Below are 25,943 nucleotides of genomic sequence, written 5' to 3'. Positions count from 1 at the left end.
GAATCCACGCGGAGGAAAGAAGAGACGCAGGCAGGCTGCGGTGACCCAAGCGGCCACCCCCCGCTTCAGGGACCCCTTCCTCGAGAGACGACACCATGACCCAGGGAAAGGTAGGGGCGTGTCCCCGCCGCCTGCACCACCCTCCACTCGCTGGACCCCTACTTCCCTGCTATTCTGGAAAAGCTTTCCGAATCACTTTAAGCATCCTCTCCTGACTCCGGTGCAAAGGTCCTTGTGGTCTTTTGCTGATGTCAAGAGGACCAAACAGCCCGTTTCAAGGAATAGGCTTAGGACTTTTCCCAACCCCAAGGCTCTCCTCCCCTCTTCTGTCTCCCACTCCTTGCTGTAGCATCACAGAACTCAGTACCCTGGGCTCTGTTAGGAGCCAGACTGGGTGAAAAAAGGAATGAAGGAGGAGAAAGGGAGGGAGGGAAAGGAGGAGGAGGAGGAGGAGGAGGAGGAGGAGGAGGAGGAGGAGGAGAGAGTGAGCCCCCTTCTTGGGGGCCAGGGTGAGCCTTGAGGGGCAATGACTGAGTGCCGGACCCATCCACTTTAGGGTCATCTTTCTCTCCCTCCAGACACCCCCCACCCCAACTCTTTCATTATTCCACTCTGGATAACAGCATACATCTCCTATGACTGGGAGTTACTATGGCAACCCCACAGAAGGATGCTTTGATTTTTGTTTTGGCCAGACATGGGACTGACTGAAATAAAAACATTCTCCTGCCTCCCCACATCAATACACCAATTTTAGGTCTGAGCTACAGGGAAGGGCCTGGGCAGGCTTGGGTGGTGCAGATGGCTTATGTAACATAAACAGCCTGTGGAATTATACAACCGCCAGGGCCTGGGGTGAAGGGGGAGGGTCCCCTAGCCCTCTGACTAGAGGTGCTAAGGATTCAGCAGGGAAGACAGAAGAAGGCCCTCCCGACACCTTACTTTTTTTTTCCTTTGATACCGGCCTCAGGACTAATGGCATCCCTCCTCAGACCCTCAGACCCTTCTGTGTTCAAGTTCCTCAAAGGCCTCACAATGATGTCATTGGGTGATAGTACTTCCTAACATTGGCCACTTGGGAATGCCTTATGTGACGGGTGGTAGGGTCCCAGATGTTCTGGGGTTGGGGTGAGTGGAAAGGGGGGGGCTAAGGCAGCTTCCTTAGACATGATCCCTTCAGTCTAGGTAAGGAAGGGAGTCAGGGAGCCTGGAGGCAGGAGACACAGAGCTGAGCCTCAGGAAGTGGAGCCTCGCCTTGCACACCCACCCCACTCTACCAGTTAGGAACTAGCTCCTCTTTCTGTTCTGGTGGTAAGGCGCCTTAGTTCTTCAGCCCCTTGCTCCCAGACTCCCACAGTTTGTTTGTTTGTTTGTTTGTTTGTTTTTAAGGGGGTGGGGTGCTATAAGGCTCCTGAGATCCAATTGTCTCTGAGCTGTAGAGGGAGTGAAGTCGGGGGGGGGGGGTCTCCTCAATTGTCTGCCTGCAAGGACCATGGTCTTTTCCTTCCTGGCACACTACCCCTATGCCACTCCCCTCCTGTATTTTCAACCTGACAGAAAGCAGCCAGTCCCCAGGGACTGAGCCTGAACCCTGCAGCCCTGGGCACCACGTGTGGCCCTGGGACTTTAGACGTCACTGTGATTCTGAGTTTCCTAGATTGGTAGACCGGCTGGGCATGGTGACACAGCTTTAATCCCAGCACTTGGGAGACTGAGACAGGTGCATCTTTGAGTTTGAAGCCAGCCTGGTCTACAGAGTAAGTTCCAAGACAGCCAGGGCTATATAGGGAAACCCTATCTCAAAAACAACAAACAAATAACCAAAAAATAATGATCATGTGAAATAAAATTGGTTGAATACAGTGAGCGAGTTGGAAAGACGATGAGATAGGAGACCCTTTTGTTCAGTTACAGGGTCTCCTATGGGTCAGGCCCTCCACCAGAGCGCAGGGCAACTGCAGGACCACAGAGGTCCAGTCCCTTCCCCAGGTGGCTCTTTGGCCTCCATAGGCACGATGGTGGGTTTCCTGCTTACTGTCTTACCTATCTTTTCCTTGGCTGGCCCCACCCCTCTGAGATCAGTTCCACGGGCTCAGAACCCAAGGGAGGGTCTTGTCCGTCCCACTCCCTATCACAAGTTGGAAGAGCACCTAGGTAGATTCCAGGAATCAAGGGGCTGGTGGGGAGGACTTGCGAGTCTCTGCCCCTGGCAACTGTCTCTCTCTCTCTCTCTCTCTCTGCCTCTACTCTACAGCTCTCTGTGGCTAACAAGGCCCCTGGGACTGAGGGGCAGCAGCAGGCAAATGGAGAGAAGAAGGATGCCCCAGCAGTGCCCTCGGCACCACCCTCCTACGAGGAGGCCACCTCTGGAGAGGGGCTGAAGGCAGGGGCCTTCCCCCAGGGTCCCACAGCTGTACCACTCCATCCAAGCTGGGCCTATGTGGACCCCAGTAAGTCTCTAAAGGTTGAAGGGGTAGAGGGAGCAGTGGGCACAGATGGGTAAGAGGAAGTTGCAGAGATCACATACTTGGTGTCGTTGTGCAGAACATTAGACAGTGGCTTTGGAGGGGGGGTTGTTCTGAGGACGGCTAAAAGGGAGGAGGGAGGAGAGATCCACTGCAGGGTGCTCTCAGCAAGAGAAGAGGAGACTCTTTACAAATCACGGAAGCTCAGCCAATCGGAGAGGACCATAAGGGACAAAAGCCAAGTTCTAGTCTAGTCTAAAAAGGCCCTCATAGAGCCGGCAGTGGTGGTGCGTGCCTTTAATTCCAGCATTTGGGAGGCAGAGGTAGGCAGACCTCTGTGAGTTTGAGGCCAGCCTGGTCTACAGAGTGAGTCCAGGACAGCCAGGTTTACCCAGAGAAACCCCATATAAATTGATGATTGATTGATTGATTGATTGATTGATTAAAATGGCCCTCATAGAAGGGACACAGACCAGGGGTTGGCAGAGAGCAGAGCAATCAGGAGGGGTTAGTGAAAGTCCACACCACAGACATAATTTTGACCGTGCAGGTGCCCTCTACATGGGGTACAGCATTTATATACTGGCTGTTCTGAAACTGTGGTGGGATCAAGCCTGTAAAGCCTAGGGCTATCAGAGAATAAGGGACAGGGGGTTCCCTTCCCAGTTTCTCTCATTATTTCCCATCTTTCCTCTGGGTTTTGCAGGCCCAGGGTGGGGTAGGTGTGTGGGAACTAGCTACCTGGCTGGCCAGACGTAAGTCACCAGCACCTTTATCAATAGTGACAGTTCCAGGATCCTAATAGTGGCACCTTGACTGTCTGGCTGAGAAGTCTACCAGACCATTGCCACTGGCTGTGAGGAGGGATCCTTAAGTCCTCAGCCGCAGGCTGGTGAGATGGCTACACAAGTAAATGTACCTCGCTCAAAGCCTGATGACCCCAGTTCTATCCTCAGGTTCCAGGGCAAATGAAGAGAACTGACCCCTGAAAATTAGCCTTTTACCTCCACATGTGCTTCAAAGCATGCATACACCCAAATCATACACACACACACACACACACACACACACACACACACACACACACGTGCATACATGGTCACTCATGTACTTGCATAAACAATAACATAACTTTTTTTTTAATTTAATTTTTCAGACCATTCGGGGTTTCTCTGCTGCTCCTCCACTGCCCCTCCCCCGTTATGACTCTCACTGCCCGTAAAGTTCTAGAAGGGATCTGAGGACAATACCCCTCACAGAGCCTCTGCTCGTTAAGAGTGAGCGACCACCATGGTCCGTGTCTCTTCCAAAAATGCCCCTCGGTCCAGAGCGCAGATGCCTTACTCCAGTGCGGCCTACTGGAAGGCCCGTGCAGGTGGGGGAGCTCTTTGCCCTCCCGTCTCTCCTGCTCTGGTTGCTGGGGTGGATGCTTTATTTAAGGACTACCCTCTAAGCTGTTATGGTGGCAGGGAGGCTGATCCCTGCAGTCGGCAGGTGACACGAATTCGCTCCGTGGGAGGTGTCACATCTGAGCTCATCCCTGAGGATGCAGAGTCCTGTCTGTGACTCTGCTCCCGTGAGCTGACTGTCATGCTTGTCTACCTCAGTGACTCAGGTATGACAACAGAGAGCCGGGTAGCTCCCTGCCCTACCTATCAGGTTCTCTGGGCTTCTGAAGTCTTTCTCTCCAGCCCCTCTGTCAAATACCCCTTTAAGGCCCTCCTGCCCACACCACATCTGTCTTCCTGGTCACTTACTGCTCTCCCCACTCTGATTCCAGAATAAACTATCACCCAGCCTCTCTCTCCATGATGACTGGGGCTCCAAGAACCAAGTTCTGATATATAAATGTCCCTTCCCTCTTGTGTCCCCATTGCCTTCCCCGGACACTCCAGCTCCTGTGACCAGGAATCAGTAAGGGACACCCAGTCCTCTCTGCTGAGCTATCTCACCAGCCTGCAGCTGAGGACTTGGGGTCCCTTCTCTCAGCCAGTGGCAATGGTCCTGTAGTCTGCTCAGCCAAGGTGCCACTGCCGGGATCTTGGAACTGTCATTATTAGTGAAGATGTTGGTGATTTACACCTGGCCAGCCAATCAGGGAAGATTTCCTGTATCCATGTGGAGCTCTGAAGAGCATCTCGAGTTAGCGTGTGAGGAGGAGATGATGAATGTCCCCCAGAAAGCACCTGGTGGGCAGGGTTCAGGAGCAAGTAGTCAGGTAGCTGAACAAATGTAGTCAAGTCTGAGAACGCAGGATGGAGGACCACTCAGGATGAGGGGTGGCTGGAAGACTCTGCTCCCCCTGGCATCCTTAAAGGAACTTAAACTCGCCTGGTGTGGTAGCATATGTCTATACCCAGCACAGGAGAAATTCGAAGTCATCCTCAGCCGTATAGTGAGTTCAAGACCAGCCTGGTCTGCTTGAGACCACGTCACGGAAAACGAAACAAGGAACTTGAACTTGAGGGACGAGCAGGAGAGGAGCCATTGAAGAGTCCCAACAGTGCAGTGCCACAGTCATCTCTGAGAGACTACGGCAGGGGCTGTTGCCGGGAAAGAAGGGAAGATTAATCAGACCTGATGGGCATAGTGAAGGGGACCAGAGTGGATTCCTTCAGGGCTTGAGAATGGCCCTGAGGAGGGGCACAAGGGCAAAGACAGTGTAGCCTCCACTAAGCACAGATTATGCAGAGTCTCTGTTTTATCCAACTTGATCTCTGTGAAGGGGACCCTTGCCCAAACCAAAAGAGCCTCAGAAGGCACAGGGTCACACGGCTTGTCCCACAGGTTGGTAGATCCACCTGTGGGTCCATTTGACTGTAGAGTCTTTACTCCTGCAAAAGCCAGAGCTTTGGGATCAGGCCTGGACCCCACCCATTGTGTTCTCGCTCTTTCTTGACCTCTTTTCCCAGCAGCCCCTGGTTTACAGTTGAGCATCGGCAAGCCCAGCCCTTCTACCCTAGCCTTCAGTCCCGACCCATGGGCCTTAGAGCAGCCAGAGTCAGGCAGGATGTCTGGTCCCAGGACACATTGTCTGACCAGGAGAACTGGCTGTTCCTTGCTGATTCGAAGCAGCCGGACTATCCAGGGAGGGAGATGGGGACACAAGAGGGAGGGGACATTTGTATAACACAGCTTGGTCCCCAGAGACCCAACCATTGTGGAAGGAGAGGATGGGAGATAGCTCATTCCTGGAATCAGGGAGAGTAAGAAGTGACCAGAAAGACAGATCGATGTGTGGTTGACAGGGGTGGTCAAAGGGGTATTTGACAGTGGGGCTGGGGAGAAAGATTTCAGAAGCCTAGAGAGCCTTTGACACTGTCACGTTACGTTGCAACCTCGGCATGAAGGCCGGGTTGGCAGCGAACTCTCAGAGCCTCTCCCCACCTACCCAGGCAGCAGCTCTGGCTATGAAGGTGGTTTCCCTGCAGGACACCATGAGCTTTTCAGCACCTTCAGCTGGGATGACCAGAAAGTTCGTCAGCTTTTCATCAGAAAGGTGACCACTTCTCCCAGGCTCTGGGCTGGAGAGAGGGCAACGAGGGGTTTGGGACCCTATGCGGGAACCCCTAAAATGACCTTGGTCCCGCCTCTGCCCGCAGAGGGTTTTCCCTCTCTCCCGCCATCCCAGCTCATGGCTCCTCCTGGCATGTGTTTCTGAGGTCTCACCCGAGGCCCCTGCTCTTTGTCCTCTGGGGTCTGGCACCCTTCCTGTCCCTCCACTTGTCTGAATCTGCCCAGCGACCCTGTAAAGAAGGGCGGAAACATCCAGTAGGGAGGTCTGGATTCAAATGAATCCCTGGGAGCTGGGGTCTCTCAGAGATTTGCTGGGGCTCAGGGCTCCCTAAACGGGTCATTGCCTCCCTTAGGTCTATACCATCCTGTTGGTTCAGCTGCTGGTGACCTTGGCTGTGGTGGCTCTCTTTACCTTCTGGTGAGTTAGCAGTGCAAACAGATGCCTTCTGGGAGGGCCATGTGTTAGGCCTGGAGCAGGGGGACTCCATCAAACCTCCCCTGGGCTATCCATTTGGAGAGATGAGGGGCTGTGGATATCCTCGTGCTGGGGAAGGTTGGGTGTGCAGCACGTGAGAAGTTCCCCAGACAGTGTGAGGTGGGTCCTGCGGGTGTCTGTGATGCTTCATTTTGTTCCAGTCACCCACCCAGGCTCCCCTAGGTCCCAGCCTGCCCATCTAGAGCCCAGTCCCACCTCCTTCCTCTGAGTCCATGTGGGGAAGGTACAGACATTGAGCAGAAACAGACCTGGGGTAGCCTCTGACTCTGCCCATCTTTTTCTACAGTGACGTCGTTAAGGACTATGTCCAGGCCAACCCAGGCTGGTACTGGGCATCCTAGTAAGTATTCCCCACCCCAGGTTCCTTCCTAGAGATGCCCACTGTGCTTTGTTGAAAGATCCAAGCCATGATATTCCCACATCCGAGGGAGGAGGGCCTCAAAGACCCCCTAGCATGGCCAGGAGCGACTCTTGGATTGTTCAGATGTGACAGCTGGGGGTAGGGTGGGGGAGGTGGGAGTCCCTACACAGGTTGGCGAGGGTTGGGGCTAGGACCCTGAGATGAAGAGAACTGGTACCTTGACCCTAGGAGGGAAGGGGCTGGAATACTTTGACCTTCTCTAATGATAATGTTGCCTCTCCTATTAACATTGTTATTAATACTTATGAAATTATTAATCATAAGAGCCACCTCTTAACGAGCACCTAATTAAGGGCTGGGCATTGTTTTGTGTGCTCCGTGTACAGTATTGCATTTGATCCTTAAATCTAGTAGGTATGATTACCTCAGAAGACCTTAAGACTCAGAGAGGTTGGGTAATTTGCCCAAGATCACACAGCTAGTCTGTGGCAGAGTTGGGTTCAAGTTAAGACTTGCACTTTTAATCCCTCTGCCTGGCAGTCCCTCCTGCCCTCCAGCCACTTGGCTGACAGTAGTCCTGTACTGTTTAAGGAACATGGAAGGCAATTTGCAAGAAAAATCTTGAGGCTGTAAGTGACTCGGACCCTCCTCCCTAGTAACTAAGGAATAATTTTGGGTATTCCCAGGCCAGAACCATACTAGACTCAGAAAACGCTTCTCTTTGTGATCCCCATTAGCGTCCAGTATGAGCCAGCCCTGCACTGGGGCTACTGGGCAGGAGGCCTCTGCATGTAGGAGAAGGTGGTGGATGGTGTGTATGTAAAGGAGCTTGCGCAGGGATGGACGATGAAGACTTCACAGGGTGGACAGGATCAGGAGCATCGATGCAAGGGGCTAGCCTGACAGACGGACAGGAGGACATGTCAGAGAGCAGCAGGGCCCTCGGGACTAAGCACCAGGACAGCATGGCAGAGGAGCCGGCACACTGACTGGCCCAGCCTGTTCTTCAATAGGAACAAACCCCCGTGAGCCTCCAGAGCCCAGAGCAGGCTCATTGTTAGCACAAGTGGGCCAGAGACTTAGCAGTGAGGAAACTTCCCAGGATTCCAGGAGTGAAGACATCTGAACAGAGTCTTTCCTAGGGCCCAGGACAGAGGGACAGACAGCAGCCCAGGAGGGGTGACTGAGTCCTGGGAATTGGGAGGTGCTGTGCGTACATCTAATGAGGCCCCAGGGATGGCCACCTCGGCCAGCCCACACAACAGGTTGGCATGGTTCCTATCACGTCAGCACCGTCTGGTAGATGTAGGTCCCCCTGAGACCTTGGAAATGGTGTCTTGGCCCCTCTTCTGTGACAGTCTGTGGGATTCCATGTCCCGAGTTCCTGATGGCAGGGACAGCTCAGGGAGGTGGGCAGAGTCCATTGTACTGTGCCAGAGAGGTAGGGATGGGGAGGGAGGGAGCATCTGGCCTTGGAATGGTGACATTCAAAGAGAAAGCTGTGATGAGCAGGTGGGGAGAGGTGGGAAATGGGTGTGGCCTGTGCTCTCCTGGGATAGCCACAAAGTTCTTCCACCAATCTGCCACCTCTCCCTGCAGACCTGAGGGTCTACCCTGCTCTCCACACCCCTTTAGTCTCCCCAATCCTGCCTCTGAGTCTCGCCTCCTTACCTCATGTGTATCAAATGCTCCCTGAGTGCTCCTTTGTTGTCTCTTCCTGTTGGGACAGCATTCACAACAGTGAGAAGAAAACAGCTCTTTTTAATGCGTGGGGCGCCATGCCAAGTGTTTCATGTATAGTGTTAACAACCCTGCCAAGCAGGTGCTGCCATGATATCTCCATTGCACAGATGAGGAAACTGAGGCAGAGAGAAGCCCCCCCCCCCAGCGTCAGAGCCAGGGTAGAAAGCAGGAACTGCCTGACAGCCACATGCTGGCCTACTGTCACCTGCCTGCTGGAGCCCCAGGCGCTAGGGCAAGTCAACTGGGAAAGGCCAATGGGGTTTAGTACCTGGTCTTTTGCCTGAGTCTCAGTCCCTGTCCTGACACTGAGCAGACTGTCTCAGGCCCCTGGGGCTGAGGCCTCGACAGGAAACCAACTGTTCTTGCTCACACAAGAACCCCTCTCTTTGGGCCCCAACAACCCTGGCTTCCTCAAGGTCCCTCTCCACTGGGTTCTCTCCTAACTGTCTGATTGCTCCCACTGAGCATGGTGTCTGTGGTAGACCGGAGAGCAGCAGGCAGAGGAGGAGAAGCGTGAGGTCAGGGCTGGGGTGGCTCGGCGAGTCCAGCACGGTGCCAAGCCTGTGCTGCAGCTGCACTTCCCACCAGGCCTCCCGGAGCTGGCAGGCGGTCTTACTGTTCTGCAGTACAGGGGGCTGGGACTGGCTGTTGCATCCCTGTCCATGGCCACAAACTTGTGGGCAGGCCTGGGACAGGACTTCTGGCACGGGCTCCAAAGCTGTATCATAGTCTTTGGAATCCTGAGTGTCTCTGGCCTTCCTTCTGATGCCCATCTTAAGGGTTGAGGAACTAAGAGAGCAGAGAGAAAAGAACAGGAGGCCCTTGGTCCCTGGAAGCTTCTGGGCTGTCCAGAGTGACAGGAGACACACAGCCAGGGGTTCTGTTACTGTCATAGTTGTTGCAGTGACTGAGCCGTGACCCAACCGAGACCCTATGGAGCAGGTGCCTGAGTACTTCCTCTAGGGTCAGGAGGGATCCGTTGTCCTCCATGTGCAGGGCAGCCACAGCTCTGGCACCTGGCATCCGATGGCAGTGGAACCTCAGGGGCCCGCAAGCTTCGCATTCCTGCTTTGTTACTGTTTTGGTTTGGCCTTTTCATTTCATGCAGAAATATTTGAAGAGCACTTCCTGATGCCAGGCTCTAGGTTAGATGGCAGGAAAAAAGAAGTAAGCCGCAAGCTGGCCTCTAGGTGCTACAAGGCGAGCAGGGGCCACGTGAGCTGAGTCGCCTGTGCTCCAGAGGAAGCCATGTCAGAGGGAGTCTCGGTCTTGCCAGTGGAGTGATGGGCATGTTTCGAGGGTGCAGAACAGGTTGGGATGAGAAGCAGGAGGGTGGATGAGGTATGGTGACCGTAGAGGTGAGGAGCCAGCAGTGGGTGGACTGTACCGAGGGCATCGCCAAGTCACTGGGGGAAACGTGTATTGTGGAGGGGGGGAAGGCTGGGCTGCAGGAGGGCTATAGTCCCAGCCAGAGAGAAAAAAAGAGGTGGCCCAACTTTAAAGGGAGATGGCGAGGACGGAGGGGAGAGTGAAGTCTGAGTGGGAGGCTGTGCAGACAGAGGTGATTAATTGGGTGTGGAGGGAGAGCGAGTGCCAAGATGCTGATGCTGAGGCCTCTGGCTGTGAGGCTGAATGGCTGGATGGCATCCTCCGCAGTGGGGGGCTGTGGGGGAGGGGCGGGGGCAGAGGGAGTGCAGAGCTCAGCTCTGCCCCACCACATCCGATACATTTCTGAACAGCTGTTCTGTTCCCTGGGCAGCCAAGTAGATGTTCCAGTCTAGTGCTGAGAGGGGAAAAAAATGGAGATCTAAAGTATGGCCTCATCCGTTTGGGCAAGCGAGGGGGGCGGGGGAAGAGTCTGCCTTGAAGAACCCAGGTCTTTTAGAGGTGCCTTAAAGGAGACTGAGAAGGAGTGGCCAGGAAGGGAGGAGGAACCCCAAAAGTGTGTCATTGTGGAACTGAGGAAACAATGGGACCAGACATCAAGCTCAGTTAACGCAAGGACCAAGTGACAACTGGACTCAACAGGGTCACCCTGATGTGACAAAGCCAGCTCTCCTTACATGGGGCTGAGGCCAGGTTGTTAGGCCAGTTGAAGAGATGAAGAGACACTGAGTAAACTCTCTCAGGAGAGCTTCAGAGAGGCAGCTCCTGGCTGGAGCTAGAACCAGGGAAGATGCTGAATGAAGAATGGGGAGTAGTCAAGGAGGTTAACGTGGGAGACCAGGTGACCCTAGGAACATTAAGTAAGCTGCCACTGGGCTTTTGAGGGCCTGGAACCCAAAGCCCAGACTTGGGCATTGGCCTGGGAAAGGGTTGAAGGACAGGACGCCTGGTAGTGCTACGTGAGGTTTGCAGATGGTGGTCCAGGAGCGGCAGGATCCTCCCTGGTTATCTCAGATCCTTCTGGAACAAAGCAGAGAGTGAGGCAGCCTGGGAGATCTGGGGAAGGAGGAGGCGGTTTGGAAGAATTGCCGTCACGGAGGGCAGGCGAGATTCCGAGGGGAAAAGACTGCAAGGCCACGCTGAGAGGCTGCCGAGGGTAGAGTCCACGTGTTGGTAGTCAACGGTCTTGAGAGCTCAACCCCCGTCTTCCATCACCTTATCTTTGACCCTTACTCTCCAAACAAACAAACAAACAACCCACCTGCTAGCCACTTCCCACTGGGCGATGCGGCTGCTGCAGCCTGGTAGGGAAGAAGAATAACAAAATCAGCTAAGGAGATGGCTCAGGTAGGGGTGCAAGAGGCAGCTCGTGGTGGAGGGAAGGCGGCCCCCTGCAACCGGAGCACCTTGGTTTCAGCCCTTCCGAGAGAGGATAGCTTCATGACAGCGAGTCGCCCGACCTCATCTGTAAACAAAGTCCATGAAGAAGGGAGGATCTTGTCAGTATTTATTAAACACAACCCAAAACAAACATCCACCCAGTTCCCCTGGCCCACGTGGATAGCTCCAGGCCAGCCAGAGGTGCATGAGGAGATCTTGCCTCAAAAGCTACATAAGTAAAAAAATAAGTATCTACCCAGTAATATTTTATAGTAGCTTTTAATTTGCCTTTTAGTTATCTATTATTTCTGAGGCAGAGTCTCCCACGAAGTAGGCTAGCCTCGGACTCTGTAGTAGATCGAGATGACCCTGAATTCTTGGGTTCTCTGACCTGTACTTCCTGTGCACCAGATTGCGTCACCACACCACGGTGCCCAACACGAGGTTTTTTTGTTGTTGTTTTGGGTTTTTTTTTTTTTTTTTTTTTTGGTAATGCATGTGTACGTGTGGGAGTGCACATGCATTCATGTGGATCTGTGTGAGCGTGCATGTATACATGTGCATATGGAAGACAGAAGCCAGTTTGGCGTGTCTCCTCACGAAAGCCATCCACCTCCTTTGAAAGCCTCATTGGCCTGGGGCTCCCCAGTGAGGCTAGATGGCCGGCCATCAAGCTGAGCCCCTGAAAGCCCCATTCCTGTCTTTGACTCTCTGAGAGCTGGGACTCCAAGAACGTGCTGCCATGCCCAGCTTTCTACCCCAGGGGACTGAAGGCAGGTCCCTCGTGCTTGCTGGCTACGTGCTTCTCCCTCCCAGGCCCTGTGTGTGACTGAACGTTTTAACTGAGGTCTCTTAGCCGACCGAGCAGGGTGATGAAGTCTGCAGTCTCGGGACACAGGAGGCTAAAGAGGGAGGCTCACTGAGAGTTTGAGGCCAGCCTGGACTACATAGTGAAACTGTGTTTCCAAAACGAAACACACAAACACCACAGGTCTCTGAGGCCTCTTGGGTTGCGTGGTAACAACAGAGTCTGTAGTTCCTAAGATTTAATGAGGTGGGCTTGTACCACCCAACTCTACCTTCCCCTTTTGGAATTGAACCACCATCCTGCCCATTGCCGAGTCCTAGGATGACCATCCCCTTCCTTCTGCTCTTGCCATCCTGCCTGGTGCAGTTTGGGTAGAGGTGGCAGCATGGAATCAACTGCTAGGTGGACGGCCTCAGGAGAGACCCTCTGATTGCCCACCTGTCTCTCTCACAGTGCCGTATTCTTTGCAACATACCTGACTCTGGCTTGCTGTTCTGGGCCCAGGTAAGATCGTGACTCGGTGAGGGAGGGGGCTGCCTGTGGGACTATTAGTAGGATCTTGAAAATCTGCTCTGAGCACTGCCCTCCACCAGGGTGCTGTGCAGCCCTGAGAGGGCCTCATACCTCTCTGAACTGGAGTCAAACTGGCCAGCCCTTCTGCCCTTCACTTTGCGCCTCTGAGGCAGATGGGGCCAATGGGAACATGAGACAGTTTCCAAGGGCAGAAGAGGCTCTGCGGAGTGCAGAGTGTGTATCCTCTGAAGCCCATGGCTTGCCTTTCAGGAGACACTTCCCTTGGAACCTGATTCTGCTGACCATCTTTGTAAGTGACCGGGATGACAGATGCTGAGTGGGAGAGGAGGCAGGACAGAGGCAGCACGGGTTTCGAAGGCCAGAGTCTGAACAGGGGACATCCGATGTGAGGGCCCCTGTGGAACAGGTGTTGAACCCTTCAACTACCAGAGCATCCCGTTGGTACCTCTCAGTAGGATGAACATCCCCCTCCCTCTCCCTTGCCACCCTGTGTTCCCAGTCTCCTGTCCTTGGGAGATTGTGTGGGAGTTCCAGCCAAAAGCAGGATAATGAAGAATGAAGGTGCTCCCTGGGAGAACAAGGCTGCCTAGGAGATAAAGGGACAGCTAGCCGAGAAGCCTGCAGGCTAGCCAGGGAAACACTGTTTAACTGGGCCTCCGTCCTGAACGGAAACCCGTATGGTGCAAGAAAACCAAATGTAGCAAGGCAGGCTCAGCACAAGGATTCTATGCATAGGGTGGAAGCCTGGGCTAGAACTTGAGGGTGCCTGGGGCCCCAGGTAACATCCCTTTGCCCTGCTCTTCTTGCAGACCCTGTCCATGGCCTACCTCACTGGGATGCTGTCCAGGTAAAAAGGACAGGAGCAGCCTAGGTAGTCATGCAGCCAGGGTCTGGCCACATCTGAGGGAAGCTCTTCACAAACCCCATCTTTCCAGGGAGCTCTTAGATGGGGAGGGACCCAAGCAGATGGGCTGCCTTGGCTTAGATGACTTCTCCTTAGGCACTACAGGGCCAGGGGCTCCAAGACCCAAGTAGGCTGGTGGGGTTGGGATTAGGGATGGTGGCAAGGAAGATGATATCATCCACGGGGTTTTAAAGCCCCACGTTCCTGGTGACGTAAACTGCCCTCAGACACCAACATAAACTTGCCTCACTCTCTGCCTATTCGAGAGCTTCTCCCTAATAGTGAGTGGCAGAGAAACCTGAGAAAGCTGTGAGTCCTGGGAACGGGATGGGTTGGGAGCATAGGTCATAAGGTCAGCTTCTGGTGGGACAGGTCGGTCCTAGGAGAGGAGGGATGGGGATGGGGATCCTACTGACCGATCGCCCACCTGCCCATCCTCAGTTACTACAACACCACGTCTGTCCTGCTGTGCCTGGGCATCACAGCTCTTGTCTGCCTCTCAGTCACCATCTTCAGTTTCCAGACCAAGGTCAGCCCTGGAGCTGGTGGGCATGGGAGGGCACGTGGGCCAGGGGTCTGTGTGGAGCTGAGGAGAGGCAGAGTCGGGTGTGGGGATACTGCTGGGAAGAGGGATGCACCGGGTTATGGGCGCGAGTGCAGAATTTGCAGGTCTCAGCCTCTGGCCCGCACACTGCCGAGGCCACACTGCCGAGGCCGGGTGCTGACGGCCTCCCTGTGTCCTGCAGTTTGACTTCACCTCCTGTCACGGTGTGCTATTTGTACTGCTCATGACTCTCTTCTTCAGTGGACTCCTCCTCGCCATCCTCCTGCCCTTCCAATATGTGAGTCTCAGCCGACCAGTGGGGGGGGGGGGAGAAGGCCCGATGCTCAGGGTGCACGCTCCCCTACCCCTGCAGGGCAACCCAGGGCCAAAGCCTCACAGCCTGCCACCCCGTCCAACCCTCCTGGCACCTGCCCCCAGGTATGTTGGCAGCATACGCAAGCAAACAAGGAGGCTTTTCTTGGCAGGCCTGGGCACCTGCCCAGCTCTCTGAGCCGCATCCGGCTTCACTTTCACGGTCCTCTCCTGCAGGTGGAGGAAGGGGCAGGGGGAGAAGGACTGTAGCTGAGAAAGATACAATGGGGCTCCAGGGCCCAGCGGGTTCAAGGGCCCTTCTGAGAAACCAGCTAAGTTCAAAGAGGCAGACTCTGGCTAGCCAGGCAGGAGGGGAATTAGTAGATTCCCAACCCCATCTTGCAAATGCCCACCCACCAGAGGGCTCTTCCCGGGGACTCCGATTGGCATCCTGCCTGCCCGAAAGAATGCCTACTGTGTTGCAACCAATGCTGGGGAACAGATTGGAGACAATGGCAGGTGATTTAAATCCTAAGAACACAGGAAGGAACGTGCTGGATCTATTAGGGAATCAACAACGTTCTCTCTGGCCACATCCGGTACCTGTTCTCCCATGGCCTCTTATCTGCCAGGCTGGGATGGCATTCCTTATCCCCTCTAACACACTTCCATACTGTCCAGTCCCCGCCTCCAGGCAGCTGGCACCCAGTCTAGGCTGTCAAGATTGATTTTGGCATTTTCTTGGCTCTTCCCAGGATCCTGTTGACAAAGGGAAGGGCTGGAGCTGGCCTGGGGGCCTCTATGTATCTAGGATGGGGAGAGGGCTACAGGAAGGAGCCCCAGAACTTCAAAGAACCCTTTATTGACCCATGTTAAGCTGAGGGGATGCCTTTGCTTCCAGGAACCTTCTAGAAAGTTTTCTGGAAGGGATACGCAAGGGGTAGTGCTAATATGGCACCTTACAGTTGAGACGTTAGCGTTCATAGTCGGGGTAAGCACAGGCTGGAAAGAGTACTGCTCTGGCCTCCAAAGGCAGGACCATCATGCCCCTCTGGTAGAGACCCCAGATGTCTCCACATCCATACCCACCCTGACTGACTTTTTCCCCCTGAGCCCCGGTTTCCAAGGCACAGACAGATAGCTCTGTGGAGGAACAGGCAGACCCCAGATAGAACAGGGATGAGCAGGGACAGCAGGAGGGGCCTAGAGCCAGACTGGCAAACAGGAGGAGTCGCCCTGAGCCAGCCTGAGCCTTGGCTGTGCTTTGAGGGAAGGCATGCCAAGTCTGTCTCTCCATCCATCCACAGTGAGCACCCCAAGAATCACAAGCTTCCCTCAGACTGGGGCTTCTTAGAAAGGAGTAACCCCAATTCCTCCATCCTCCAGACTGAGCCTTACCCCCAACTTCTGGCACCTCTGCCAGCCCCCTCTTTAGATGCTAAGCCTGTCTTTCCTCTCCACAGGTCCCCTGGCTCCACGCCGTCTATGCTGTGCTAGGAGCGGGTGTGTTCACGTTGGTGAGTCTGGCTGGGCTCCTGGGGCCACCTTCTCAGCTTTGTGACTCTCTTTCTTCAAGCCCTTCCACCCTGTGTGTCTTCCTTACAGTCTGTGTGGAACCTTTCTACAGCATCTGAGGGTAGGGCTGGTGTGACTTTACATTCCGGGAATTCTGTCTCGTGTCCAAGGCACACTCTCTGAGCACGGTACAGGAATGTTAGAGTGTCAGGGTAGAAGCTGGTGGCCAGAGGGGACTTGGTGACCAGGACTTTGGGCATAGCACAGGGATATCCTGCAGTGTGGACCAAATTAGTCAGTCCTAGAACAGTGTGGGAAGAGTCACGTGCCTGGCAAAAGGGGGCTCATTTTTCTCTATCCTCACCAAATTCAGTGAACAGTGAAAGCAAACTCATTTCCTTACATGTGCACAATACTTATTTGTCTTTTAAAAAACGAACTGGCGGAGGTTGGGGATTTAGCTCAGTGGTAGAGTGCTGCCTAGCAAGCACAAGGCCCTGGGTTCGGTCCCCAGCTCCGGAAAAAAAAAAGAAAGAAAAAGAAAAGAAAGAAAGAAAAGAAAAAAGAAAAAAGAAAAAACGAACTGGCCTTGAACTTGCGATCCTCCCACCTCAGATCCTAGGGTCTGGTATTATAGGCACGCACCACACCTGGGGCTCAGCTAATATTTATCCAGCACTCATTCGTCCTCCGCCGCCGCTGGCTCTCTCTCGTTCCAAATTCTCACACCACACCTAGCAGATAGGTCCATCTCTGCCCAGGTTACAGTGAAGAGGAAGTTCAGAGATGTCAGATAGCATGCTGAGGTCATCCCGGGCATCCTGGGACATGGTAGGACCAAGCTGGGAATGTGGATCTCTCATTCCAGAGGCCAGGTGGGGAGTGCCTAGAAGCAGATGCTCAGGCAACATGGCCAAAGATGGACCCAAGGCAGCCCAACATATCCTCAAGTCAGGTGGACCCCAATACATGCCTCAGGATCACCCAAGAGTCAAGCAGGTGCCCATGACATCATGGGGAGCCATCCAAAGAGATATGTCTTCACGGTGAATCAATGGCTGGCTGGACCTTCTCTCTCTCTCTCTCTCTCTCTCTCTCTCTCTCTCTCTCTCTCTCTCTGGTTTGCTCAGTTACCCTAAGTGGCTAGAGCCCCAGGTTTGTCACAAATCCTTGCACTGTGGCTACTCTGTGCCATTCCCAGTCCCTGAGGAACTTCTCCTGGCTGGACTTGGGCAAAGGATGGACAGAGCCCTCTCTCAGTCTTCTATGGAGGGGAACATGACAGGTCAGAACGGTCAGAACGGTGAGGTCAGACAAGAATCAAGGCAGGGCAGAGCTCTGCCGGGCTTACGGGCTCATGCTGTCCCGCATCTTTATTGAGCATGTGCTGTGTGTGAAGTGCTGTGCTACCTGCCCAGAAGCCTTGCCCAAGAGGAGGAGCACAATGTTTGGGTGAATCTATCAGGTCTATGGGAACTCCTTATGAGTGTCTCCATGGTTACCAGAAGCACTGGGTGAATATCGTGAATGATCCAAGGCCACCCAGTCTAGGAACATGAGGACCAGAAGAGCTAGACACTCAGAGCCCTCCTCTTATGAGTGTGAAAAATGACTTCTAGATAACCAGGTGAATAGTCCAAGGTAGTGGTTCACGACCTGTGGGTCACGATCCCTTTGGGAGTTGGACAAGGGTCAGCTATCAGATTTCATGCATATCAGATACTTACATTACGATTTCTAACAGTAGCAAAGTTCCAGTTATGAAGTGGCAATGAAAATAATTTTGTGGTTGGGGGTCACAATCACATAGGGAACTGTGATTGTGTGCTACATTCCCTGTGTCAGTGGGGGGGTCCCTCTTCTTGGGAACCCTAAGTCCTAAATAAATGAGATGGCTGGTTACCCCAGGATACCCACGTCTCCTGGCTCCTGGACCAGTGTCCCTCCTTCCAGGTCATATTTTCTCAAGCAAAGATCAATCTCAGAGAATTGGAGGGGAATCAGGATGGGACAAAGGAAGAGAGCAAAAGTCAGGGCCACCAACCCCCCTGGGGCAGTAGCATCAGGAGGCCTCAGGGAGCAGCCCTGGCTGGGGGCAGGCGAAGTCATGCCAGTGCGAGGGAGGCCGTGGAGCTGGAAAACAGCCTGTGGAGGGACAGGTTACAGCACATGTGGAGGCTGCAGGCAGGTAGGGCTGGGTGGATGGTAAGCCTTTAAATCTGTTTAATAAACCCTCGTGTTATTAGAGTAGTGAAAATAATCCCAGCCGTCTGTCCCACCCATAGCGTTCTGTAGGACCCTTTCACACCCGCGGCTTCATTGTGTCTTCTTACCACAAGGAAGCAAGGCCCGTACTGCTCTAATGGACAGGTCCAGGCACGGGTGTCCCAGGACCAAGGTGTCCTGAACCTGGTGTCCAGTGCCTCTGTGGCCGCCTGCGGAGAGGGTATACCTTTCCCGTCCTCTTCGTCAACACCACCATCATCGCTACCACCACCACCACCGTCTTCATCATCATGTGCTGACTTCTCTGCTGGACCCTTGTGTCAGCATGGAGCGTAAACCCCACAAAATATTCCTAACACACATCTCCCTGAAGCTCTTGTTCAGATAGAGCAAAACCTCCTTAGGAATCTCTGTTCATCTCCCACCCCAGTTCCCCCTTCCCCCTGTTGTCTGCTCCCACACTCTCCTGTGTGCCTTTTCCAGGGCAGGGACTGAAGTCTGCGTTTGTGCACTGCACGCTGAGGGTGAGCTCTTCCACCAGGCTTCTTCCCCAGTCCGCTGAGCACTGTTATCCAGCTCACCAGCAACCTCCAAGGGGACAAGCCCAGCAGGCAGTCTCAGCCCCCCTCAGTGTAACTCAGCAGAAGCATCCTCCAGGCCTCTGGGCTCCTGGTTTTTGATTAGGCGGCCCCATCACGGCCTTCCCTGGGTCCCTGAGTCTTTCCATTGTTTTCCCTCAGGACCCCAGGCTGACCCAGTACTTTGGATTTTAGGCTTCATTCTGATGACTATGAGTTGACATCTCGAGCCCTGGTGTCTGAGTTCCAGACTAGAATGTCCGGTTGAGTAGTCAGGGTGCCCATTTGAAATCTGACTGACCCTTGACCCTAACATGCCTGGGTCCCTCTGCCTTTGTGGCCTGTCTCAGAGTTCCCACTCAAGGCAAATTCCTTGGCAGCTCTCTCCCTTCCGACACCCCACACATCAGACTCAGTTGGCTACAGGTCTCATGGCTCTACCTCCATTCTGCAGGCTAAGCACTCTGCCAACCTTCGGGGCCCTTCTTTTCCAGGCTTGTTGTGATCCCCCTACAGCCTCCCCTGCTGTGCCCACTGTCTCTGGCCCAGGCGGCAGGCAGGGGTGGGAATTCCCCTGCTTCACATCCAGCAGATGGCTGCCCCCCTCCCACCCCACAGGCCCCCTTTGAAGAACTACTCTCCAGCTCTACCGAGTCCCTTGCTGCCTAGGCAGAGCAGGCTCGCTTCACGCCCAGGATCCCACACCGATCTGCTCCTCTGTCCCCTGAGACCCTCCCAGCTTGCTTTCTTCTCACTGCTTTCTTTCCTTTCCGACTGAGCACTTCCACACTCAAGGGCTGCTCCCTCCTCCCAGAGCCCTAGCCCTGGAGACCCTTTCTCTTCCTGGGATGGACGATACATTCTGACTTTTTCTGATCTGTTTGCTTTTCTCCAGCCACTCTTGTCTGTACATGGGTATAGCCCCAGCTCCCGGAACAATCTAGCAGACCCCAGGTGTTTGTGGGGTGAACGGATGCCTAAGGAGCGAGTGGGGCAGGGATCTGAGGTGCTGGGATGGCCCAGCAGTGTCCCGTGAGTCACAGGGAGGAGGAGGAATTTTGGTGCCCAGTGACCCCCATAATGTCTCATTCAATTAATGCAAGACGGTTCGGACAGTCTCAAAAGTTACATAAGTTGAGAGAGTCCATGGGTGGGCCCTTCTGCTTAGAGAAGAGAAGACATGCCCTTGCGTGCTGTCAAGCATGTAAGAATCCTGTGTCTTCAGCTTACCCCAAAGAAGGTCCGACCAGGTTAAAGCAGAGTGGATCCCTGAAGCCTCGGGTTTTGCTAGTGGGAGACAGGCTTTTGGCCCCACCCTGCACAGTTTCTGCCCAGCCCTACAGCCTGGCCCATGAGTTTACCTCTCAAGAAAGCACCCAAGGAGAGAGCACTGGTGGGGAGAGCATGTGAGAGCCACTCGGAGCCAACACCTTTGAGCTGACTCACCCTCTTCTGCTAGCATTCAGACCTGGCATCCAGCAAGGGGTAGGGGTCAAGCTGCAAACTCAAGGCTGAGTGTGGGAGAGACAGATGTAGGAGGGGCAGCCTCTCAAGGCCTGACCAGAACCCCCAGAAGCCTTGGCCTCCATGATGGGTGTCCCTACCCTGAAGGACGGAAGAAGCTCTCAGGATCAGATCTGAGGGTTCTAGGAGAGAAGTTCTGCATAGTCTTGGTGTCTGTAAAGCCCAGGCTGGTGGGAATGGGGAACGTGCCACGGAGGGTCCAGGGCCTCATCAGACACTTCCTGTTGTCCCTTCCTCGTGCATCGTTGACGGGGCAATGATCGGGTCACAGCTGCGCTGAGTGCCCTTGTTTTGTCTGACTGCAGCACAGAGAAAGGGTCTCTTTGTGTCACTAACCCACAGAAGGCGAAGTGGGCGGAGACATCCCAAAGGCCAAAGTCAAACCTCCAGTTGTACAAGGGGGAGCAGGGCACCCGATGGGACCAGTCCTGGGTACCCTTCAACTAGGAAGCCCGGGTTTTTCTAAGCAAAGTGCTGTGTATGCATCTCATCTTACCTCACCCTTACAGCACACACACACCCCACCTTGCATCTCTCGGCATCTGGGGACAGCTGTCCTCTTGGCTATGCGATGGGGGCAAGTCTGTGCCCCCATGACTGTCTGTGCCTCAGTCATGTCAACAGATGATAGGGGACAGTAATGTGACATTTGTCACAGAGGCTTAAGCAGGTATTTAAAAAAAAAACAGTCACAAGACTGTGCTGGGTGTCATCTTAACCCTTGTGTTTATAAACTGTACTTTGTAATATATGAATAATCTATTCCTGGGTTTCCACTTTTAAAAATCTTAAATGCGGATGAAGCTAACATTTTGAGCGTGCCCCTTGGCTTCCCGAGTGGCGACCATGACGGGCAGCTGCTGTCTTCCTCGACTATTGTATGGACATGTTTGTCTGCAGGCTCCTGAGTCATAAATGTACTTTTGGGTTACAAAAGTTGTGTGATAAGGTCGTTTCCGCAGGTCGCTTTCTTCTCGTGGTAGCAGATATCAGAGAGGTTTTCCGACTCCGTTCTGCGTCAGTTTGATTAACTGGCCCCTGTTGACAGGCTGGGTAGTTTCCAGTAAAGCTCTGTCAGAACCTGCCCTGTAAGAGCAGCCCAGGGCTCACAGCTCCTGCACTGCACTGCGTTTCGGGTTCTGTAGGACGGACTCGGTTCCGGACGGGTTCGTTTGGGGTTGGGGGTGGGGGTTGTCCAATGACCTTTTCACAGGGGTCACATATCAGATACCAGTTGTTTACATTATGGCTTATAACAGTAGCAAAATTAAAGTTACAAAGTAACAGCGAAATTTTGTGGTTGGGGTCACCACAACGTGAGAAACTGTATTAAAGGGTTGAAGCATCAGGAAGGTTGAGAAGCACTGGTGTAGGTGCAGTCCTACTGTGTGGTGGATTAAAACAGACACCCTCAGCTCCTCTGCCCTGTGAAGGTCCCTCTTAGACCCCTTGCAAGCCTACTCTGTTCCCGTCCCACCAGAGAAGGGGTGAGGGTCAGGTTCCGTCACCAGACAAGATACTATCAGCCAGCCATTTCGTCTCTAAGACCCCTGACATTATAGGCCAAACAGTGCCATGCCCACCTACCAGGGCACACAGGGACTGTTTATACATTTGACATATATTACTCCTGGTCCTGCACTGCCTCCTCATCCCACACACTCATGCAGAGTCCTGTGTCCAGCTGGCCTCCAACTCAACCAAGGGTCACCCTTCCGGGTGTCAAATAGTCTGCAGCTAGTGTGTTAACTGTGAATGGGGTAACCTGCTGTCAGCTCAGGATGTTGACAATACTCCCCATTGCCTGGGGAGATGCTAGCCAGTTATTTCTCCCTTGTGCTTATGGTGGGACTTTTTTTTTTTTTTTTTTTTTGGTTCTTTTTTTTCGGAGCTGGGGACCGAACCCCGGGCCTTGCGCTTCCTAGGTAAGCGCTCTACCACTGAGCTAAATCCCCAGCCCCGGTGGGACTTTTTTTAAAAATTATTTTACATTTAACTGTAGTGTGCTTGTGTGTGCACATGCCGCAGCGTGTGCGTGGAGATCAGAGGGCAACTTCTAGAAGTCAGCTGTCTCTAACGTGTGGGTTCTGGCGATCAGATTCAGGCCATCAGGCTTGCTGGCAAGTACCTTTATCTGCTGAGCTGTCTCTCTGGACCTTATGATGGATCTGATGATGTTTGTGGCCCTCATTAAACTGTTTCTTCAAAGTCAAGTTCCCTGGAACACAGTAGGTCCTCAGTTCTGTGAGGGCAAGTTCCCTGGAACACAGTAGGTGCTCATTAAATATGAGTGTGTGCAAATAAGTAGAAAGCTCCCAGTTGGCTCTCAGGAGTGAGGCACAGTGTGAGTGGTAGCCCCTTTGGGATGGGCCTCCCCAGCTAGTGTCATGTGGAGGAGAATCCAGGGCCAGGAGCCAAGGGATCAGGCAGCAGTGGGTCCGCTTTTGTTTGCAGCCAGCTTCTGGGAGGCCACTGGGTGGGTGCTCCTTGGAGGGGCACCCCCAGACCTGATCAGGTCCAAGCCTTCTAGGTTGAAAGATTCGGTTTCATGAGCTCACCCAGGGGTGACCAGGCTCTGGGAAAGCAACCAAGCGCTGCTGATTGATAAGCCAGCTCAGCAATTTATTAACTTATGCTTGGCAGCTGTGCCTGTTAAATAGCTCGCAGCATTTGAGCTGGCCCCTCTGCCTGCTTGCTCTCTTTCCAGAGGAAATTTCACTTAGAAAAGCCGGATCTCTTTGCTGAGTGCGACCAACGGTGGCGTAAAATGATAGTTTAAAGTAATGAGAGTCAGGGATTGTGTGACCGTCGTTGCTCTCCTGCTCTGTGAAGCGAGGGCTCTGAGGTCACATGATGAAGTTGACTGGACCCTCAGCCTTCCAGACTCAGTCTGTGTCCAAGGGGGTCCAGCCCTTAATGCTGCTGAGCTCAGAAGCCCAATCCATGCAAACAAGGCCCCCTCAACCCTTACCACAGCTCGTTTTCCTCCTGTTAAGGCCATGCAGATTCCCCTCAGAATCTCTCTGCCTCTCCGACATGATGTGGAAGCCACCTGAGTCTCATTAGCAGCATCTGCCTATTCCTGGGAGGGTACCGCTTCCACAGATGCCTCAGTAAAACCCCAATAACAGCCACCATTCATTAGGTGTCGGCTGTGTGCCAGGTGTCCTGCGCACAGTATGGTTATCACGGTCTCGGAACAGCCTCGGGAGACAAGCACCCTCATCTCTGTTCAGCGCTAGGGAGTCACAGGCCAAGAAGAGAGTCTGAGGGTTGTTCATTCTCCCAGCTGGGTGGGTGGCGGCGGCAGGACATAGTCTCCAAGTGAGGCGGCACAGTCTGAGCTCAGAATCACCCTCCACATACAGCACATGCTGGACTCGCTCTTTGATGGAGTCTCTGGTCCCTGTGTTTTGTGATGTTGGCATAGAGAGCAGGGACCCCCCCTGGGGTGCTCTATGGGCTACATATAACACAACTCCAAGGAGTCTAGGTCCTGGGTTAAGGAGGGAGTGAGAGAAAGGGCTTAGGACGTCCTTCAGCCTCACTCCAGCCAAACACAGGCTTCAAGGTCTGGTAACAGCCCCTTGTCACCTACAATGCTCCCTACCTCCCAAGCACTTAATTCTTCACTGTTCACAATGGTCCAGCAGGTCCCCAGGGCTTTCCAGGGGTCTATCCCAGGCCCACGCCTCCTTTACAGCTGAGGGGAAATGTCACCCCTTCTAGGACACCTTCCCCCTGAATGATCAAGAGCTCCCCCTCCACAGCCCTAATTATAGCATAGACCCGGGTTCCACACAATCATCTCGTAGTTCTCCCTTCCAACATTAGGCAGTGGGCCTAGCCTAACTCACAGACATGTCCTCTGTCGGTTCCGACTCAGTTCCTGGCGGGCAGCATTTGTGTGACTGTGTGGGCCTTCTGAATACGAATACGTGTGGTGGAGGAGCTAGGCACAGAACCTGAGTGAATCTAAAGAAATCTTACCGGTGCCGATTGATGCTGCTTCCCCTTTTAGACCCCGGGAGACTCTGGGGCCTCGGTCCTCTGAAAGATGTCCCTGCCTGCCTGATTTTATGTGTGGCACGCAAGGGGTTTCTGCAGCCAAGACTGAACCTAGAGTAAAACCATGGGGAGGGGGAGGGTGTCTGTGGTCAGAGGGAAGGGCTGGGGACAGAGAGGAGCTGTGGCTAAGGGAATCTGTTAGGCCCGGAAGGTTCCCCTGGGAGAGCAGAAAACTCACTGGTGACCCTGGGTGCTACAAAGGGTGGCAGGGTGGAGCAGACGCTGCAGCTAGCCTGCTCAAAGCCTGGATTTGCCATTTCCCCACATGGGTGAACTTAGATAAATATTTAACATCTCTGGCCTCGGTTTCCTCTAGTAATGACAATTCTATTCCAAGGAGCTTGTGTCTGGAAAGTGTATAACATTAACCACTCACACCCCAGGTTACCGGGAACGTGCATTCCTCCCCCCCTAAAAAAATATGTAGCAGTGCCTAGAAAACCAGCACGAAGTCTGTTTGACAGAGAAAGCCCCCTGCCTCAGGAAGCCCTCTCTAGCTGCAGCCACACCCACACAGGGCAGCTCCCTCTTAGCCCTCAGCACTGCAAGGGGTAGCGGGGAGCACTTTGTAATACTCTGGGGTCACTCTCCTCTCACTAACACCTCTTCCTCCCCCCTGCCCCGAATTCCCTCAGCGGGCAGAGATCCTACCCCTTTGCTGTATTTCTGCCTGGAACAAAATAAGTGCCCAGTAAACGGGGGCAGGGGCAGGGGGTGGACGTAATCAGGGAGGAAGGTGTTGGGAAAGTTCTGGCTGTTGCAGCCGGGTCACTGAACACCCAGGTAATAAGCCAGCAGCTCAGCCCCTCAGGGTCGCAGACTGAATATGTGACTCTTATCCTTCCCTCTCTTCTAGTTCCTGGCATTTGATACCCAGCTGCTGATGGGTAACCGTCGACACTCGCTGAGTCCTGAGGAGTATATTTTTGGAGCCCTCAACATCTACCTAGACATTATCTATATCTTCACCTTCTTCCTGCAGCTTTTTGGCACCAACCGGGAATGAGGAGCCCTCCCCCCACCCCCGCCCTCCTCCAGAGAATGCCCCTCCCCTGTCCTGTGACCCTCTCAGAGCTCCTGCAAGACCAGACATAAACTTGCTGCAGCCAGCTTGTGTGCAGCCGCTCCCTCCTGCAGCCAGCCCTCACCTCGAGCCCTCTGCAGCTTGTACATATGCCATCCTTGGAGCCCCGCAGATCTGAGGCCACACCATCCCCTGTGGTGCCCCCAGCACCCGATTGCATCTTCCAAGTGGCACAGTCATGGCTGAGGGCATCTCTGGGTTTGCAGAGACCCCAGAAATGAGTGGGAGGAGCCCAGAGGTGGGAAGGAGCCCCCAGGAAGCCTGGCTGAGACTGTGACTCCCCACCACCAAGTCTTGTAGGGCTCCATTTTCTCTTTCAGTTCAAGGAACCAAGCTTTGTAAGAAAAAAAGAAAAAAGACTGAGGGGACATGGCTGGAACTTGAGAATGGGCTCTGTGGTACAGGGCAAAGCTTTTCCCCGCCGCTGTCACTCTCTCAGCTGTAGGCCAGTTGCTTGTTCTAGGGATCTGAACAATATAAAAGGAAGCTGCTGCTTTCA

At 53.8% G+C, this 25,943-nt stretch overlaps 1 protein-coding gene and 1 long non-coding RNA gene across 5 annotated transcripts; one reads left to right on the top strand and one right to left on the bottom strand.

Moving 5' to 3' along the window:
* Positions 1–25,943, top strand: Faim2 (Fas apoptotic inhibitory molecule 2). 2 transcript variants are annotated; one of them, XM_087555739.1, is made up of 12 exons: positions 1–110; positions 2,255–2,450; positions 5,897–5,964; positions 6,335–6,399; positions 6,764–6,817; positions 12,609–12,659; positions 12,939–12,978; positions 13,499–13,536; positions 14,035–14,122; positions 14,340–14,435; positions 15,913–15,966; positions 25,217–25,943. In XM_087555739.1, exons 1-12 carry the CDS (start codon positions 96–98, stop codon positions 25,364–25,366), a joined length of 915 nt encoding a protein of 304 aa, XP_087411865.1. In that variant the 5' UTR covers positions 1–95; the 3' UTR covers positions 25,367–25,943. The 2 variants fall into 2 exon arrangements, with proteins under 2 accessions (XP_087411865.1, NP_653357.1); NM_144756.2 differs by having other exon boundaries at positions 22–110; positions 5,861–5,964; positions 25,217–25,828.
* LOC134479571 (uncharacterized) lies at positions 7,920–20,113 on the bottom strand. 3 transcript variants are annotated; one of them, XR_015626020.1, is made up of 5 exons: positions 19,999–20,113; positions 15,053–15,208; positions 11,374–11,432; positions 11,229–11,268; positions 8,579–10,987 (listed from the first exon to the last, which is right to left on the bottom strand). It is a non-coding gene; the product is annotated as an uncharacterized LOC134479571 (long non-coding RNA). The 3 variants fall into 3 exon arrangements; XR_015626021.1 differs by lacking the exon at positions 15,053–15,208 and having other exon boundaries at positions 8,581–10,987; positions 19,999–20,081; XR_015626019.1 differs by lacking the exons at positions 11,374–11,432; positions 15,053–15,208 and having other exon boundaries at positions 7,920–9,722.

This window comes from Rattus norvegicus, chromosome 7, assembly GCF_021556685.1.
Source record: "Rattus norvegicus strain SHRSP/BbbUtx chromosome 7, alternate assembly SHRSP_T2T, whole genome shotgun sequence".
Lineage (NCBI taxonomy): Eukaryota > Metazoa > Chordata > Mammalia > Rodentia > Muridae > Rattus > Rattus norvegicus.
This window is presented reverse-complemented; position numbering and strand designations above follow the sequence as displayed.

What these genes read in the sequence shown, in the direction of transcription:
- Faim2 (NM_144756.2), top strand. An exon ending in CTGGGCCTATGTGGACCCCA is followed by an intron (nt 2,451 to 5,860) that starts GTAAGTCTCTAA and finishes CCACCTACCCAG; the next exon opens with GCAGCAGCTCTGGCTATGAA. An exon ending in GTCAGCTTTTCATCAGAAAG is followed by an intron (nt 5,965 to 6,334) that starts GTGACCACTTCT and finishes TGCCTCCCTTAG; the next exon opens with GTCTATACCATCCTGTTGGT.